We start from the raw sequence: 18311 nt of genomic DNA, 5'->3' as shown, positions 1-18311 counted from the left end.
AACGTTTTGCCCCTTTCTCCCTCTCTTCTCCTTCTGAGACTCTAACATGTGTAGATTGCTTCTCTTAATGGTATCCCACAGTTCATGTGGGCTTTCTTCATTTTTTTCTTTCATTTTTCTTTGTTCTCCTCTCACTGGATAATTTCAAATGACCTGTAATCTACTTCCTAGATTCTTTTTCTGCTTGATCAAATCTGCTGTTGATGTTCTCTATTGGATCTTTCATTTCATTCACTGTATTCTTCAGCTCAATAATTTCTGTTTGGTTCTTTTTTATGATTTCTATCTCTTTGTTAAATTTCTTGTTTTGTTCATGTATTGTTTGCCTGATTTCATTGCATTGTCTTTCTGTGGTTTCTTGTAGCTCACTGAGCCTCTTTAAAACAACTATTTTGAATTGTTTATTGGGAAAATTGCAGATCTCCATTTCTTTGGGGTGATTTACTGGACAATCATTGTGTTCCTTTAGTGGTGTCATGTTTCCTCGTTTTTTCTTGTTCCTTGAAGTCTTGCATTGCTGTCTTCATATTTGAAGAAGCAGTCATCTCTTCCGGTCTTTACTAACCGGCTTTGGAGAGAAATACCTCCCCTTCACCCTGTTATGGATTCTGAGGCTTTCTTAGACCTTCTATGGACACACCTGCTCCACACTTCTTATTCCCTCTTGGGGGGTAATTCTTAAGATTGTATGCCTTCTCTTGATACTGCAAAACCAGGTTTAGTACTGACAGCCTCCCATTTGCTTCCCGGAGAGTGATGCTGAATGCTCAAGTTGGTATGCGTTCTCCTAATCCCACAGAGTTGACCTGGATTTCTGCAGGTTCTCACTAGCTGTCTGCAAAGGCTTGCTCTTGCTGCCCTTGGAGTTGCACACAGGAAACTGGCCAGGTAGTAGGGATATGCATGAGTGAAGCATGTAGAGTGTTGCGACTGCCTGTGAGCCAACCTGGAGGGTCTGTGGGTGAGGTGTCCCCCATGGCTCATAGGCAAGCTTCTTGAAGGAGTCTGCAAAGCAGATGTAGGATCCACATCCCATTGATGCCCTCCAAGAGCCCTGGCTGCTGTTCTCCCAGCCACTCCCTGCCCCCAAGTCGTGCATTATACCTCAGTAATCTGAGAGAGGGGAGAAAGAAATGGGCTTCTTGGGCAGTGTCCTGCACAGCTGGGGAAGCCGGGTGCTCACTCACATGCTCTCACTTTCCCCTGTGGGAGAAATAACAGGACAAAAGATCTCTCTCATCACTGAGCTGTGCCACCTTGGGGGAGGGATGATTCAGGTAAAGTGAGGCTATTCCTCTTACTCTCTTCAGTGTGTCCAATCTCAGATTGCTTTTTGCTCCAATAGTGTGCTGAAACTTCTCCACTGGATCCATGGACTTATACAAAGGCATTCTTGTCCTTGAGTGATAGTCAAAATTGGTGTTGTTTGGGGGCAAGGTGGCAGAAAACTCCTATTCCACCATTTTGATGATGTCTTAGAATAAGCTCGTCTATGTCTACAAAAAGCTTTGTTGTGATTTGGTTAGGAATGTCATTAAATATATAGATCAATTTGGGCATAATTGACATCTTTCCAATCCATGAATATAATATGTCTTAGGACTTCTTTGATTTCTTTCAACAGCAGTTTGTAATTTTCAGCATGTAGATCCTATACATGTTTGTTGGATTTACACCTAAGTACTTCATTTTCTTTGGAACAATTGTAAGTGATATTGTGTGCTTAATTTCAGTTTCCACATGTTCACCATTCGTATATAGAAATGTGACTGATTTTTGTGTAATGATCTTCTATCCTGTAATCTTGCTGAACTCACTTATTAGTTCTAGGAGGGTTTTTTTGGTAGAGTCCTTGGATTTTCTATGTACACAATCATGTAATCCGAAAATAGGGACAGTTTTTATTTCTTCCCTTCTAATCTCTATGTCTTTTATTTCTTTTTCTTGCCTTATTGCACTGGTATAACTTCAAGCTCTAGATTGAATAACAGAGGTGCCAGAGGACATCCTTGACTTGTTCCTGATTTTAGGGGGAAAGCATTCAGTGTTTCACAGCAAACATGGTGTTAGCTATATGTTTTGTAGATACTTTTTATCAAGTTGAGAAAATTCCCCTCTATTCCCAGTTTGCTGAGAATTTTTATCATGAACAGTTGTTAACTATGTAACTCTGTAAAACAATATGATCAGATGATTTTTTTCTCCTTTAGTCTGCTTATATGATGGATTACATTGATAGATTTCTGAATGTTGAAGCAGTCTTGCATACCAGGAATAAATTCCATTTGGTCATGGTGTATAATAATTAATACACTGTCGGCTACAATTTACAATTTGTTAATATTTTGTTGAGGATTCCTGTTATCTAAGTTCATGAGATTATTGATATATAGTTTTTCCTTTTTCATACTGTCTACTTTTCATGTCAGTAATACCAGCTGTGTAAAATGATTTGGGAAGTGTTCCCTTCTCTTCTATTTTCTGAAAGAGATTGTGTAAAATTCTCCTTTAAATGTTTGATAGAATTCTCCAATGAAACTTAGGCCTGGAGATTTCCTTGGGAGGAGCTTTTTTGATATTACTAAAACTTCAATTTCTGTGAGATTATAGAACTATTCAGGTTGTCTATTTCAAGTTGGTCGAGTTTGGGTGTTTGTAGGTTTTGAGGAATTGGTCAGCTTCTTCTAAGTCATTAAATTGATTAATGTAAAATTATTTTCTAATATTCTCTCATTATTCTTTTAACTGCTACAGGATATCTAGTGAAATATCTATTGTTTTCATATTTAAGATTGGTTATTTGAGTCTTCTTGTTTTTTATCTTTGTCATTCTTGCTAGAGTGTTATCAATGTTATTGATTTTTTTCAGAGAATTAGGTTCGCCTTTCATGGATTTTCACTAATGTTTTCAACTTCATTGATTTTTCCTCTTTTCTTTATTACTCTCTTTCTTATGCTTAGTTTATGCTTATTTTGCTCCACTTTTTATATTTTCTTGAGGTAGAAACATGGATTATTGATTTGATACCTATTGTCTTTTCTAAAGTAAGCATTCAATGCTATTAATTTCCCTGTCAGCACTGCTTTATCTGCATCCCACATATTTGGTATGTGGGTGTGTTTCCCATTAGTTTATAAATGAGACTTCTATTGGGTGTCAGGTCTGGAGGTGATTGGCTATAATCATATGAAAAAGTCCCCACACTGAACCAAAGTGAGCTAACTGGGAGGGCAGGGTGCTGCCTCTTTCCCACAGGCAAGGACCAGAGGTGTGACCTGTCAAGTCCTGAGAGTGAAGTAGAATTCCCCTAGATTAATGCCAGAAGGGGAGGCTGGCTGCTGGGCCCAATGTGCCGATGGTAGGGACTAGGATATTGAGCTTGGGGAGCCAGCCTTAATCCATGACAGAGGCCACTCTACCAGGGGCATAATGCCACCCCAGGCAGGCAAACACTGCTGAGGCAAGTGCCTCCTCTAACTGCAAAATATGGAGCTAAGAGAAATAAAGTGCTTCAATCCTTATATTAGTATTCAGAATGCATTTTTTCCTTTTCATTCATTCTATGTATTTTTTAAATTTCCTTTGAGACTCCTTGTTTGACCTATGGATTATTTAGAAGTATGTTGTTTAATTTCCAAGTGCTTGGAGGTATTCCTCTTGTCTTTCTGTTATTGATTTCTAGTTTCATTCCATTATGGTAAGAAAACATACTCTGTACGATTTTAGTCCTTCTAAATGTGTTGAGGTTTGTTTTATGGCTCAGGATATGGTCTATCTTGTTGAATGTTCCATGAGTGCTTGAAAAGAGGTGTATTCTGCTCTTGTTGGCTACAGTGTTCTATATATATATCAATTAAGTCCTCTTGGTTTATTATGTTGTTCAGTTCCTCCATATCCCTTCTGAGTTTTGGTCTAATAGTTCTATCAACAGCTCAGAGTGATGTGTTGAAGTCTCCAATTATAATTATTGATTTGTCTTTTTCTCCCTTCATCTCTATCAGGTTTTTTCCCTAGTATATAACTTTGCATGGTTTTATTAGTGGTTGCTTTAAGTATGACTCTGTGTGTGTGAGTGTGCACACACATGTGCATGCTCATGCGTCCATGTGTGTAACTTAACATAGCCTAGTGGTATCGATGTTTTATCACTTCGAGTCATGTGTAGAAACCTTACCTCCATTTAGGTCTTTGTACTCTCCCTTTTTTAAAAAATGTAATTGTCTGAAGTATTTCCTCTACACACATTGAGCACTACACCAAAAGGTGTTATAATTGTTGCTTCAGATGTCAAATATGATTTTGAAAGCTCATGAGAAGCACAGTGTACTATATTTACACCTATTTTTACACATTCCAATGCTCTTTCCTTTTTGAAGTCCCAAGCCTTCTTTTGTTATCATTTTCTTTTCTGTTTAGAGAATTTCCTTTAACCATTTTTTAAGAGCAGAATTGCTAGCAACAAATTCTCTTAGTTTTCCTCAATCTGATAAAATCTTTTCCCCCCTTCAATCTGGAAATATATTTTCACTGAATATAGAATTTGCAATTTACTGTTTTTTTCTTACAATAGTTGAAAATGTTGTGCTAATTCCTTCTAGCCTCCGTGGTTTCAGATGAGAAATCTTCTGTCACTTGAATTGATGTTCACCTAGAAGCAATGCATCATTTCTCTCTGTCAGCTTTCAAGATTTTTTCTTTGCCTTTAGTGTTCAGAAGTTTATGATGTGTCTTGTTGTGAATTTCTTTGTTTTATCCTATTTTGGATTCATCCACCATCTCAAATTTGCTGTTTCACGTCTTTCAAGAATTTGGGAAGTTTTCAGGCATTGTTTCCTAAAATACTTGTTCATCTCATCCTCTTTCCTCTCCTTCTGAGATGCTAATGATACAAACACTAGCTCTTTTGCTATTGTTCTGCAGGTCCTTAAGACTGTTCATTTTCTTCCACTCTGTTCGAACTGGATAAATTCTATTGATCTGTCCTCAATTTTATAGATTCTGTTTTCTATCATCTCTACTATTGGTGTCATTCCACAAACTTGCTATTTCAGTTATTGTATTTTTAAATTCTATAATTTCCATTTGGTATCTTTTCTTCTATCTTTCCTGAAATGTTCTATTATTTTTATTTGTTTCAAGATTTGTAATTACCTTTGAAATATTTTTATAATAGGTACTTTAAAATCTTTGTCAGATAATTCTAACATCTGACAAATGCATCATCATCTTCTCAGCGTCATCATCTATTGATTTGAAGCTGTAGTTTTCCTGGTTCTTTGTATAAGGAATAATTTTCTATTGTAACTAGAGTGTTCAGATATTATATTATGAGATTCTATTTAATCTTGAGGTATAGAACAGGGTCTGGATAGGTGTGTGTGTTCAGCTTCCCAGTGCTGCCACCAATACCACTCTGGCAAAAGTTGTGTAGCGACTCACATTACCTCCTTGCAGACAAGTGGGGTGAAACTTTGGCTCTCTCTTAGTCCTGCTAATACCAGAGGAAGGCGGTGGAGAAGCATAGTGCCAACTAGCACTGTTTCCCACCACCTTTTTTCACCTCATTGATGCTGGATGAAGAGAGAGGCTGAGCTTCCCACTGGCTCCCACTAAAACTAGGGGAGCAGGGAACAGAGTACTAACCATCCCAGCTCATGCCACTTAATTCCACCATTGATGCCAGGTGAGAGTGGAGCTCAGCTGGAGCCGCTGGGCCCCTTTAGTATGGGAGTGAGAGAGCAGGGAGGGGGGGGATCAGAGTGCCCACTAGTCCTGCTTCACACTGTCGATTTAGTTTCTTGCTGCAGTGTGGGTGTGTGGCTTTAGCTCCTCACTGGGTGTACTGACACCGGGGATGGGGGGAATATGGAGTGGCAACTAGCCCTGACTCACACCTCCTGGTTTAGTCTAGTTGATGCCAGGCAGGGGTAGGGGCTCCACTCCCCACTGGACCCTGCTGACACTGGGGTAGAGGGTGGAAGCATACTGGTGATTAGCCCCACCTTAGGTCACTTCACAGGGTCTTGTTCCTGCTGTGTGGAGTTGAAGGCTTAGCTCACCAATGGGCTCTGCCGACATTACCCTGATGAGAGAATCAGCTCTACCTCCTTCCACCAGGCAGGGGATGGAAGATTAACTCCCTGCTCAGCCGTTCTACCACCACCACGAGGGGGAATGGGAGTGCTACCACCTGCTAGCTGCTACGGCCTACTTCCTTGGATTGGAGCCATGTGGAAGATCAGTTCTTGCTAGGTGCTGCTGACATTGGTGTCTGTGTGGCTGATGTAGAGTGAATATTGCCTACAAGGTTTTCTGCTGTTAGGCTACCATCTTCCCTGGCTTTGGATACTTTGCCTGTGCCTGTTAGAGATTCAGGGCATATATGCCCAGTCCAGGATTTATGGGGGACAATAAAGAAGTTCCGAGAACTCACTGCCACTTGCTTCCTCCAGTCCCAGTTCCTAGGCAGCCTGCCTCCTTCTTCCCCCCTTTCAGAGTCTTCCTGTGCTTCTTTGTTGTGTCATGTCCAGGCTGGAGGACCTGGGAGGGACAGGGCCACTCCATCTTAGCAGAACCCGAAGTCCCTATTCTTCTTTTATAAAAACACCCAATTGTGATCACATTCTATATACAATTTTATATCATTTTTACTTAGCAAATCATCAGTTTTTAATTTCTGTAATAAACTCTTTGTAAGTACAGTTTTAAAGGCTACATAATCCCCCACTGAGTGGCCAGAACATGATTTACAGAATCACTTTTGTATTGTTGAAAATTTAGATTCCAACACTATTGCTGTAATAAATAACATACTAATGAAAACGCTTGTGCCCTACAGTTTTTCTGTATTTAGGATGATTACCTTAGACAGTCCCACAGGTAGAGCCACACAGCCCAATAGCAGTATGGCAGAGTACCCGTTTTGTTCTCATCAATCCTGGGACTTCCACAGGCTCTTAAATACGAGTCCGTTTGATAGAGAAAAGAAAACAGCACCGCGGTATGCCCTCACGTGCAGTTCTCTGACCACTAGTGAAGCTGATCAATTGCCCTCCTTTTGTAAATTGACTTTTCATGTCTTTCGCCTGTTCATCTTCCGGGGCCTTACATACTCTTTGGGAAAAGCCTTCGCAGTAGAAGAATCTGACTCAATATGTACAAGAAGTAATTTTCTTAAACCACAAAAGATGCAGTTCCATGTCAAAGATCAGCAGAGAGAAATAATTTAATCGTCCCATTCTTGACTGCAAAAACCAAGTGCCCAACAGGAAAACACCTGCCAATTAAATGAAGACATCAGATAAAGATAAAACATATGAAACACTTCAGATTTCTGGATAACTCTTAATCTTGAAAATTACGCTGTTTAAGAAGAATAAACACTTCCTGAATCTTACCTGCAGCAGAACAACATTGTCACCTTCAAAAGTTACAAACACATCTGTGTCACATTTCAAGCCGGAGATTCGGTTTTCCATCATGTAACCCTATTGCAAAAAAAAAAGAAAAGAAACACATTTTAAATTTGCAACCCCATCATTAAAAAGGACTAACATTTTCTTTGAAATTAAAAAAAATACGAAAATTGAAAAGAAGAAAATAACTATATTTCTCCTACCCTGAATAGACATCTAAGAACTTTGATCCATCCCATTAGCCTTTGGTGCGTAAATATTATTTTAGGTATTGCCTTCATTAGTAGTAAAAACACTTGAAAACAGCCATGTCATATTTTTCCAAAGTATTTCAACAAATTATCCTGATTTTTTCCTCTCTCTCTCCCAAATCTTGTCAATTCTAATACATGTGAAGGTATTAAAAATATGCAGAAGAATGATGCCTCCCTTCTACCCCCCCAAACCCCTTTAAAATTAGCAAATAAACCCAGGATTCTTGGGAGACAACACGAAAATGCTAAATGTCCACCCTGCATCTTAATATCATTAAATACTCGGCATCACAAATTTACACTCCAGCCTCCAGCTAGTTTTTTTCTTCTTTACTTCCTGAAATCTTTATTTAAATAACAGCCACCTGCTGCTCATTTTCAAAGCGTTGATAGTGTTTTGCCCACAAACTGGGGAGAATCCGCTGCTCGGGAGGAAGTGGATCAGCCCCAGGCAAACGTGATGGGAGCAAAGTTTGCCTTTGTTTGGCCTCAGGGCTTTCTCCTCCTGGGGGCCTCCGCGTTGTGACTTCCAGCTCATTGTTCCCCCCATTAAATCTCTAGAACCTTCCTCACTCTCAAACTCCGAGTCCACAAATCAATCCTGCCTAAGTCAGTAATATGGGAGGTGACTCTCCTGTTACTTCTCCCAGGAGGCTTTGCATTGAGCAGTCTAGCTCTGCCTAGGGAATGACGAGATTTAGCCCCTGTTGAAATTTTCAAGCCGCAGGGGCTACAGAGGGTCCCAGAAGGGTGCTCATAGGGGCAGCCACATCCTCCAATCTCCAGGCGCCCTTAACGTCTTGCGGGACCAGCTTCATTTCTGAAAACAGTCACTTGAGTTGCAGAAGGCAGCGTTTCCTGGGTACCACTGCCTGCAAAGCCCTAAAGTCCTGTGATCGTCAGCGCTTCCCGCCCCAAGAGCCATCCTCTGATGCCCCTCCACCGTCCCTTTTCCCCCTCAGCGGCAGGGCAGTCTGGGCAGGCCACCGGGACAGTGTTGTCATCTATAGTTTACAGAAGCAAAGGGGTCTCCACAAACCCACAGGAATCTTAATGACTTCCATAAAGGTAAACCGATTGTATTTATGGATAAAAAAACATAGGAACATTTCCAAACTGGAGAAGTTCAACCTCCCCTCAGCCCATCTCCCCCCAACATAACCACAGGGTTAAACCAGCCCCACAGGCAAACCACATGAAATCAGGTTCTGACTGAATGTGACCGTGCCTCGGAGTGTTTCCCCCGCAAGGGCCATGGCTGACTCATTTTCATCATCATAATTCTACAATTTATCGAGCATCCACCGCAAGCCAGATTCTGTACTGGATGCTTCACCCAAACTTCGTCTATCATTTCACTTCATGCTTTTCATCCTCACAGCAGCCCTGTGAGGTACGCGTTACCCCATTTCACAGATGAAGAAAGTGAGGCTTGAGGGCCGTATCGGAATGTTCTTGAACAATCTCTCGGGTTCTGTTGTGGACAAGATTAACACTAAATTTCCCACCTCAGTTATACATAAGAAGCCCAGCTGCTAAGTGCTCAAAATAATAATTTTGAAGAGACTAAATACGTGTCCTCTGAATATTTTGTTCTGGGCTCCCCCCGGAAAGGAGGGAGGAATGGGTCCTTCGTTGTTATCAGACACTTCTGGACTGTTCACGCTCTGCCTTGGAAACCAGGCCATGAGAGCCTGAGAGATAACCTGCTCAAAAGAATCAGCAAAAAAATACCAATATTCTCCCAGAGGACGGGCAGTGGAGTCCTGTGAACACAAAGAACGTCTACCTTCTATGAACTAGTTCTTCAAATGCAAGAGAACTGATTTCTCTTCTAGGTGGTGAAACTCAGCTTTGAACCCCTCTTCTCGTTTGAAAACCGAGTCAAACCGCGTGTCTGTTCTGAAGACTCAGGACTCTCCGGAGCCCTGACAGAGCTGAGGTGACAAGGCTCACAGGCCCCAGAGAGCCCGCAGGCGACTGAAAACGGAACAGCTGAGAGAAAACCCAAACGCCAACCACGTGCAAGGCAGCGACTGCCCTTTCTAATCTCCTCAAACTACCAGGAGCATATTTTCCTCAGAATAGGCCAGAGAGGCCCATCGTCACAGAAGCCGACATCCTTGGGACATCCGAGGTGACCCGTTTAGAAACTAACAAGGTTCAAAAAGTCCTAGGCACCCGTGTCCTGTGTGACTGCGTGTGTGAGTTTAGAGAAACACGCCACATAGAGAACTTAGTGGCTGCGGACTTGCCGCCGTCTTGAGAAAAGTAAATTCTAAATTTGGGGGGGGGGGCCTAATTCTTTGGGGAGAAAGGATTACAAACACTTTGTGTATGTGTCTGTGTCATTTTCTAATTAAAAGTGAACTTTTGGGGTTTTTTATTAATTACTAGAAGCAATGCATAAGCATTAAAACAATCAGAAAATAGAGAAAAATGAAAGGAAAAAAGATAAAATCATCTATAATCTTACAAGGTGGGAAATAAAAGGGTGCCTAAGAAAGAAAGACCCCCAAGAAAAAAGCTTGGGATGGGAACTGGGGATTGCAAGGATGGAGGTCGGTGTCAGGGGGAGGCAGATAGTGAGAGACCCAGAAACCAACAGAGCAGATGTGGGCAAAGGGAGCCATGGAATGTTCTGGAGGGAGGAGAAATATGACTGCACATGGCTGCCTGAGACGCTTTCCATGCCAGGTCACGACCCAGCACTTGTGACCTTCACAAGGTTTAATAAACCAGCACCACAGGATGTGCAGAGAGAAGGGACAGTCACAGAGGCCATTACTGACAGACAATTTTATGTTCTGCGTTACATATGATGTATCATCTCCACTCTTCACTACAACATCTCAGCATCCCAGTTTAGGGGTGAGGAAGTTGAGGGTCAGTGAGGTTTTCCCGCTCTGCTCCCACCACCCTGGCCTTGCCTCCTTCCCCGGGGTTTTGCAGTGCTGTTCCCTGTCTGGAGCACCCCCCCAGATCTCCATGGGGTTCTCTCCCTCATCTCATTCCGTCTCTGGTCAAAGTTCCCATTGCAGGAAGGCCATCTCTGGGCCTTCTGTCTACAACAGCTGCCCCACCCACCACTCTCACTCCCCACCTCCTTCCCTCAGTTTGTTCTTCTTCCTAGCATTTCCTGTGTCCTTCTAAGAAGAGGACACTAGGACACAGACACACAGAGAGGGAAGACAGCGTGAAGACACAGGGAGGAGGAGACGATCGTCCACAAGCCAAGGAGCGAGGACTCAGAAGAAACCAGCCCTGCCGACACCTTGATCTGGGATCTTCAGCCTCCAGAATTGTGAGAAAATAAATAGCTCTTGTTTAAGTCACTTGGTCTGAGGTACTTTCTTACAGGAGCCCAAGTCATGCACACACACGTGTGTGTGTGTGTGTGAAGTGTTATCTTGAATCTTGCTTGCTCATGACCAGAGGTAAATCAACGTGAAGTGCTTCTCCGATGAGTAAACTCTTTGGAGTCCAAAGAAATCCTTCTCTAAGCCATCATCTCAAGGCACTCAATAGCACTTTGGATTTTCATTAAAAAATGAAATGGTAGTTCCCATAAGTTTTCCTCTTTCCACATTGGATTCCTAAGTGGGGGCATCTGCTTACACGTTTCTGGTTGGGGTAGTGGGGGGAGATGAGAAAAAAGAGGGGAATGAGGGAAGAAACAGGTTTCATCCCCCAAAAGTGAATAATATTTTCCATTAGCTTACTTCACTCTTAATAAAAAAAAAGAAATGTGGAATAGACAGAGGGAACTCTAAACTCCACGTTCCCAAAGCCAGCAGGATCCTCACGGGGGACGCAGCCCAGAACCTGGCCTCCGCGAAGAAAGAGCACATTGAGAAGATGTGTTACTCTATCTCTGCCTTCTGGGTTACATCCAGCCTCTTAGCAAGTAATTGTGAATGTCATTAAGGTTGTGTCCCATTTCAGGGAGAGCCTCACAAAACATATTTTATGAATCAAATGTTGTACACTGAAAGTTTAATATTTTCCTGCTGTTTTTAACATCTCTGAATTTTTTTTACTGTATGATTACATTTAATAAATGTATCAGAACAAATTAGAAACAGGCTTTCTTCCCCCCTTTTGGATACATTGAGGGTAAATTTCACTAATGTGAAAGAAGAAGAAACAGACAAAAATCAATCTTATTTGTTGGGGAGGGGGAGGGTCAATTGAAAATATAGATACCGACCCACCGACCAGGAGAGCTGTATTAATTTTATACCCATAGCTGTATACCAATGCCCCGAATGGGGGAAAACCCCTATGTGTAGGCAGCTGATGTGTGCGAAATTCACTGTACCCTTTCCTGTGACCGCTGTGATATCAGTGGGGTCTTCTGGCAGCCAGAGTTTAGGGCCCAGCAGATGATGGATGTTCTGATGGAGGTGACGGCGAATTGTCTGGCCCTGCCCTGTACACTTTGAGGTAAGACTGCACCCTCAGGGCTTATGAACTGGGGAGAGTGCATGGGAGGGAATTCAATTGTGGGTCCCACCACGAAATGTATACTGAGGGTCTCGTGTCACAAGCACCATGCTACACACTGCAAACCATAAACATGGTCCCGTCCTCAGGTGACAGAAAAGCATTGGTCAGATAATTTTAAAAGTTTCTGGTAAGTGCCAGAAAAGAATAGATCTGGATTCCATGAGAAAAAAATAACAAGAAAGACCTCTTCAAACCTAGCTGTCACAGAAAGTTTTCAGAGGGCTTGTTCAACTTGGAACCTTAAAGAAGAGATGTCAGCCAAGCCAGGAATGAGAGAAAACTTGCTTCTGGTGAGAGAACAGCGTGTGCAAACACCCCAAGGCCATGAAGGAGCACAGAATTTCCAGGACTAAAAACAAGGTTGGGCTGGAGGTAGAGAATGGGGCACAGAGTGGCCCACAGATAAGATTGGAGAGGCAGACAGGAGTCAAGCTGACTTAGAGCCTAAGGAGCCATCTCGGGGATTCATTTTATGTTAGTTTAGTTGTAATGTAAAGTCATAAAATAATTTTAAGCTTTGGAATAAAATGACTTGTGATTTTAAAAGACGGCTCCAGCTGCTGAGTGAGCACAGCCTATTGGAGGCAAGAGAGAAGGAGTTGGACTAGTTTTGGTGTGAAGATGGGAGACGTGGGTGGCATTGAGATAGAAGGAGAAGAGCTGGAGAGGGTTGGGTGTGCACATGAGAAAGAGAAAGGCTGGGCCCCATGAGCAGTGGTGTACGGCGTGGTGGTCACTGAGTTGGAGGATCATGGCGGAGGAGTATATTTGTGAGGAAAGATCAAACATTCATCTGTAAATGCTGGATGTGAGAATCAGTGAGACAACCAAGAGGACTGGTTCCAATGAAAATTAGATGCAAGACTCTGGAGATGTGAAAGATATCTGGGATGGAGATATAAATTAGAGAGTCCTCACCATATAAGTAGTATTTAAAGCCTCCAGAAGCACGGTGGTGTAGTGGTTAAGTTCATGCACTCCACTTCAGTGGCCCAGGGTTTGCAGGTTTGGATCCTAGACACGGACCTAGCACCACTGGTCAAGCCATGCTGTGGCGGCATCCCTCATAAAATAGAGGAAGATTGGCACAGACGTTAGCTGAGGAACAATCTTCCTCAAGCAAAAAGAAGGAAATTGGCAACATACATTAGCTCAGGGCCAATCTTCCTCACAAAAAAAAAAAGAAAAAAAATGGAGGGTCCTTTGGACTGAGTCCCAGGGACAAAAACAGTTGCAAGGAGCAGGAGAAGGCAGATTTGCTTGGGACATCTGTCATTGGCAATATGGCAGACTAGTCTTTAAAAAAACTAACTCTCCAGTAGAAACCATCAAAAATATGCTTAATAAAATATTTTTTTAAAAATCACTTTGAATGCATATTAAGCTGATAAAAATACTCTAGGCTGAACACAGTGAGGGAGCATGACTCCAAAAGGGTAGAAAGTGTTGAAGCCAGGTAAGAGGTCACATAAAGATGCAAACACAGGCCTCTGGCAAACAAGGCCTACCATGGGTGGGCTAAGAGAACACCACCCCTCCCTCAAAAAGAAAATGAGGAAATTTGCTAGTTTCAGCTCTGGGGTGGGTGGAAGGGAAAAAACATCTCTCCTTAGAATTTTCGGCCGTAGCCTGCATCTGGGGCCAGAATGCATGCTTCCCACGAGGCCCTCAAAGCCACGCGGAGGGGCCGGTCTACAGTGAGCTGCAGTCTCCAGGCTCCCAGCAAAGGTAAATACACGTCCTCTCTGGCCTGAAAGAACTACCAAGATAAAGTTCCAAAAGTCATGGACTCAAGGAAAAAAAAATCACAAAACACCAGGGGAGATAAGGGACAATCAGGAGAACAGATCACAATCAGCAGACTGGAACCTGCAGAGGCAGCAGATGCAGCTCCCAGCCTAATACCCCCGGAAGGAGATCATGCAAAGAACACGGAGAGAAGGCGTTCAAAATGACATTGGCCTAAAATTTCCCAGAAGTGTCAAGTGACGCAAATCCACACCCTCAGCAAACCCAAATGACCCCAAATAGGAAAGATAAAAAACAAACTTAGGGGCTGGCACGGTGGCCACATGGTTAGTTCGCAGCCCCCACTTCCACAGCCCGGGGTTCACCTGTTTGGATGCTGGACCTGGACCTACACACTGCTCATCAGGCCATGCTGTGGCAGCACCCCATTTGGAAGAACTAGATTGACCTACAACTAGGATATACAACTATGTACTGGGGCTTTGGGGAGAAAAAAAAAAAGAATGATTTGCAATAGATGTTAGCTCAGGGCCAATCTTAAATAAATAAATAAATAAATTCATACTTAGATATGTTTTAGTGAAACCACAGATCATCAAAAATATAAAATATCTTAAAAGAAGCAGAGAGAAAAAATAGATTGCCATGAAAAATTACAATTAGACAGACAGCTGATGCCTCAACAACAAGGGAATCCAGAACAATAGTAAAAACTTCAAAGAGCCAAGAGAAAATAAATGTCGACCATGAACTCTACACTTAATGGTACCCAATCTTTCAAGATTGAGCATGAGATCAAGACATATCCAGACACATGAAAATGAGGTCTACCACCATAGACCCACAGTAATGGAAGCCCGAGGACGGGACTCTAGGAACAAGGAAAACGACTTAAAGGATGCAAGAAAGAGTTACGGGCAAAGAAATTGGTAAAAGAAACCCTGATTCCACATAAAAATAAATATGATGGTTAATTTGTAGGACTAAAGAACGCAGTCCTGGAGTAACAGACAACGATACTGTAGAAGGTGGGAGCTGGTGATTAGCGAAAGGAATCTAAGCTCTTGTATTGTTGGAAGAAAGGAAAGACGATAACTAACTCTAGACTTCGTGTGATATGTGTACAGGCTACCACTGCTACAGTGACCACGAAATGAACATAAATAGAGTGAAAACCGGAAGAAGGAAGAATGGAAAGGGGAAAAAAATAATAAATCTGAAAGAAATTAAGAAGGCCAAATAAGCAGAGATAAGACAGAACAACTAGAGAGCACAGAGTAAGATGGAAGAAATGACTTCAAACATATCAGCAACGGCAAAAAGTATTTGGACTAAACAGATAAAAATGAGCTTGCGAGAGTGAATTAAAGAAGCCAGATCAGTGTTGTTTATAAGAAACATAAATTTAATATAGTAATACAGAAAAGTTTAAAGAAAAAGGATATAACAGATAAATACCAACCAAATGGAAGTTTTTGTCCTAATATTAATTTTGGACAAAATACATTCTAAGGCATTACTAGAGCTAAAGAGAGTCACTCCAGAAGGATCAAAGACTCAATGCACTAGGAAGATAGAACAATTCTACTGTAGACATCAAAGAGCACAACTTCAAAATAATGAGGCCAAAATTGGTAGAATTACAAGGAGACACTGACACATCTACCATCAACAGTGGGAGATGTTAGCCCACTCAACAATTGATAGATCAGACAAACCAAATAATAAATATTCTTCACTAAGAATAGGGAATATTTGAACAATGCCATGAATAAGCTTGATCTCCTGGTCACATTTAAAACCCTGCACCCGGGCCCGGCCTGGTGGTGGAGCAGTTAAGTTCACACGTTCTGCTTCGGTGGCCCGGGTTTGCCGGTTAGGATCCTGGGTGTGGACATGGCACCGCTTGGCACACCATGCTGTGGCAGGCATCCCACATATAAAGCAGAGGAAGATGGGCACGGATGTTAGCTCAGGGCCAGTCTTCCTCAGCAAAAAGAGGAGGGTTGGCAGCAGTTAGCTCAGGGCTAATCTTCCTCAAAACAAACAAACAAACAAAAAACCCTGCACCCAATTAAAGAACACACACATACACAGACAGCACATTTCTCTGAAGAACACATGAAAACTGTCTGTGTTCTAGGTCACAAAGTAGGTCATAGTAAATTCCAAAAAAAATCTGTACTACACTGGCCATTTTCTCTGACTACAATGGAATTAAGTGGAAAAATCAATATAATAATTATTATAATGACAATAACAACAAGACAGTTACTAAAAAGAAGGCAGTACAATGGTTCTACTCCATAGCTGAACTACCTGCGTTTAAACCTTGGCTCTGCCAACTCAGGAGCTGTGCTATCTTGGGCAAATTGCTTAAACTCTCAATGCTTTGTTTTTCACATACATAATATTGGGGTCATAACAGTTCTCCTTTGTAGGGTTGTTGTGAGGATGATATAAGCTAATCAACATAAAATGTGAAGACTGGCGCCTGAATCATAGTAAGAATTCAACAAAGTTTGGCTATTACAATTTTTAAATAGTAGACATTAGAAAATTTAAAAAACGTACTCAACTAATTCATGGTTCAAATAAACCATCATGGAAATTGAAATACATTTAGAATTGATAAATAGAAAATCTTACATATCAAATCATGGTTGATCAGTCAAAGCAGTATTTAAAAAGAAAAGTTATGGGGCCGGCCTGGTGGCATAGGAGTTAAGTTTGCACACTCTGCTTTGTTAGTCCTGGGTTTGTGGGTTTGGATCCCGGGCATGGACCTACTTACTGTTCAGCAAGCCATGCTGTGGCAGCATCCCACATACAAAATAGAGGAAGATTGGCACAGATGTCAGCTCAGGGACATTCTTCCTCAAGCAAGAACAAAAAAGTTATAACTTTAGATGTTTATTACAGAAAAGGAGAAACGGCAAAAATTAATGAGATAACATCCAAGTTAAGGTGCTAGAAGAAGTGCAGGAAAATAAACCCAAAGAAAGTAGAAAGAAAGAAATAATGAAGATAAAAACCAATGAAATGGAAAAATCACGTTCAATTTGGAGAGGGTCAATAGAGCCAACAGTTTATTATTTGAAAAAAAACACAAAAATAGATGAAGAGATAAAGGGACAGGCAAAAGAAACAATATTAGCAGTGGCAAAGGGAACATAACTACAGATACAGCAGGAATAAAAAGATAAGAAAGCATTATGAACCTTATGCCAATAAATTTTTAAACCAAAAAGAAATGGACAAGTTACTAGAAAAATATAAATACCAAAAGACTCAAGAAGAAATAGAAAACCTGAATAGCTATAACCACCAAAGAAAGAGAAGCAATCATTTAAAATGTCCCCAGAAAGAAACTATGAGCCCTATATGCCTTTACAGGTATTTGTACAAAATATTCAAGGAATAGATAATTTGATTTTATACAAACTCTTCGAGAGAACAGAAATACAAGGAAAATCCCCCCACAAGTAATTTAATGAAAGAGTTATAACTTTGATATCAAATTATCAAATCAGACAAGGGCAGTCCTAGGAAGAAATAAGACAGGTCCACGTCACTCATGAGAACAGATGGAAAATCCTAAATGAGTACTAGCAGACAGGATCAACAGTGTATTAAACACACACACACACATCATGACTAAGTTGTATATATCCCCAAACTCAAGATTTATTAAACATTAGAAAATCTGTTACCATAAATTCACCGCATAAACAGACTCAAAGGAGGAAAAGCTGCAACTATCTCAGTAAAATAAATGTACATAAGTAATTCCATAAAATTTAAATCCATATGATGTTTAAAACGAAACAAAAAAACGAACGCACATACAAACACACAACAGTCCTTCATAAACTAAAGCTAAAACATACCTGCCTTAAGATGATAAAGAACATCTGCAGGAAACCACCCCAAATAACATCCCTAATGGTGCAACAGTAACCACAGGCCCTTCAGAGTCAAGAATAAAATACAGGTGCCTGTTGTCAACTACTGCTTTTAACCATTGCACTGGAAGTCCTCACCACTTCAATAATACTACAAAGAAATGAATGTACATAACTGCAAAGGAAGAAACAAGCTATCATTTTTGGAGGCGATATGATTATCTTCATAGGAAACATAAAAGAACGATGAACATTATTAGAATTATTATGACAGTTTAACAAAGTTGCTGGATACAAGATCAATATACAAAATTAAACTTCAGTTTTATACACCAGCCTGAAGGATTAGTTAGAAAATATTTTTAAAACTATCGTATATACTTTAATAGGTATCTGCTCAGCTACCACTCTCTGAGAACTGTCTCACCACCTGCACGAGTGGGGCATCAGCAGGCATGTTCTTGATATATGACTTCAT

The 18311-nt window shown here is 41.2% G+C and overlaps 1 protein-coding gene across 1 annotated transcript in view; it reads right to left on the bottom strand.

Moving 5' to 3' along the window:
• ACOXL (acyl-CoA oxidase like) overlaps positions 1 to 18311 on the bottom strand; it is a 256960-nt gene that overhangs the window by 60244 nt on the left and 178405 nt on the right. The window contains exon 13 of the mRNA XM_046662297.1: positions 7399 to 7488. Within this exon, the coding sequence (XP_046518253.1) occupies positions 7399 to 7488 (90 nt within the window). The remainder of the gene's footprint in view (positions 1 to 7398; positions 7489 to 18311) is intronic.

This window comes from Equus quagga, chromosome 5 (assembly GCF_021613505.1).
Source record: "Equus quagga isolate Etosha38 chromosome 5, UCLA_HA_Equagga_1.0, whole genome shotgun sequence".
NCBI lineage: Eukaryota > Metazoa > Chordata > Mammalia > Perissodactyla > Equidae > Equus > Equus quagga.
The sequence above is the reverse complement of the archived record's forward strand: the minus strand, read 5'-3'. Positions and strand labels throughout refer to the sequence as shown.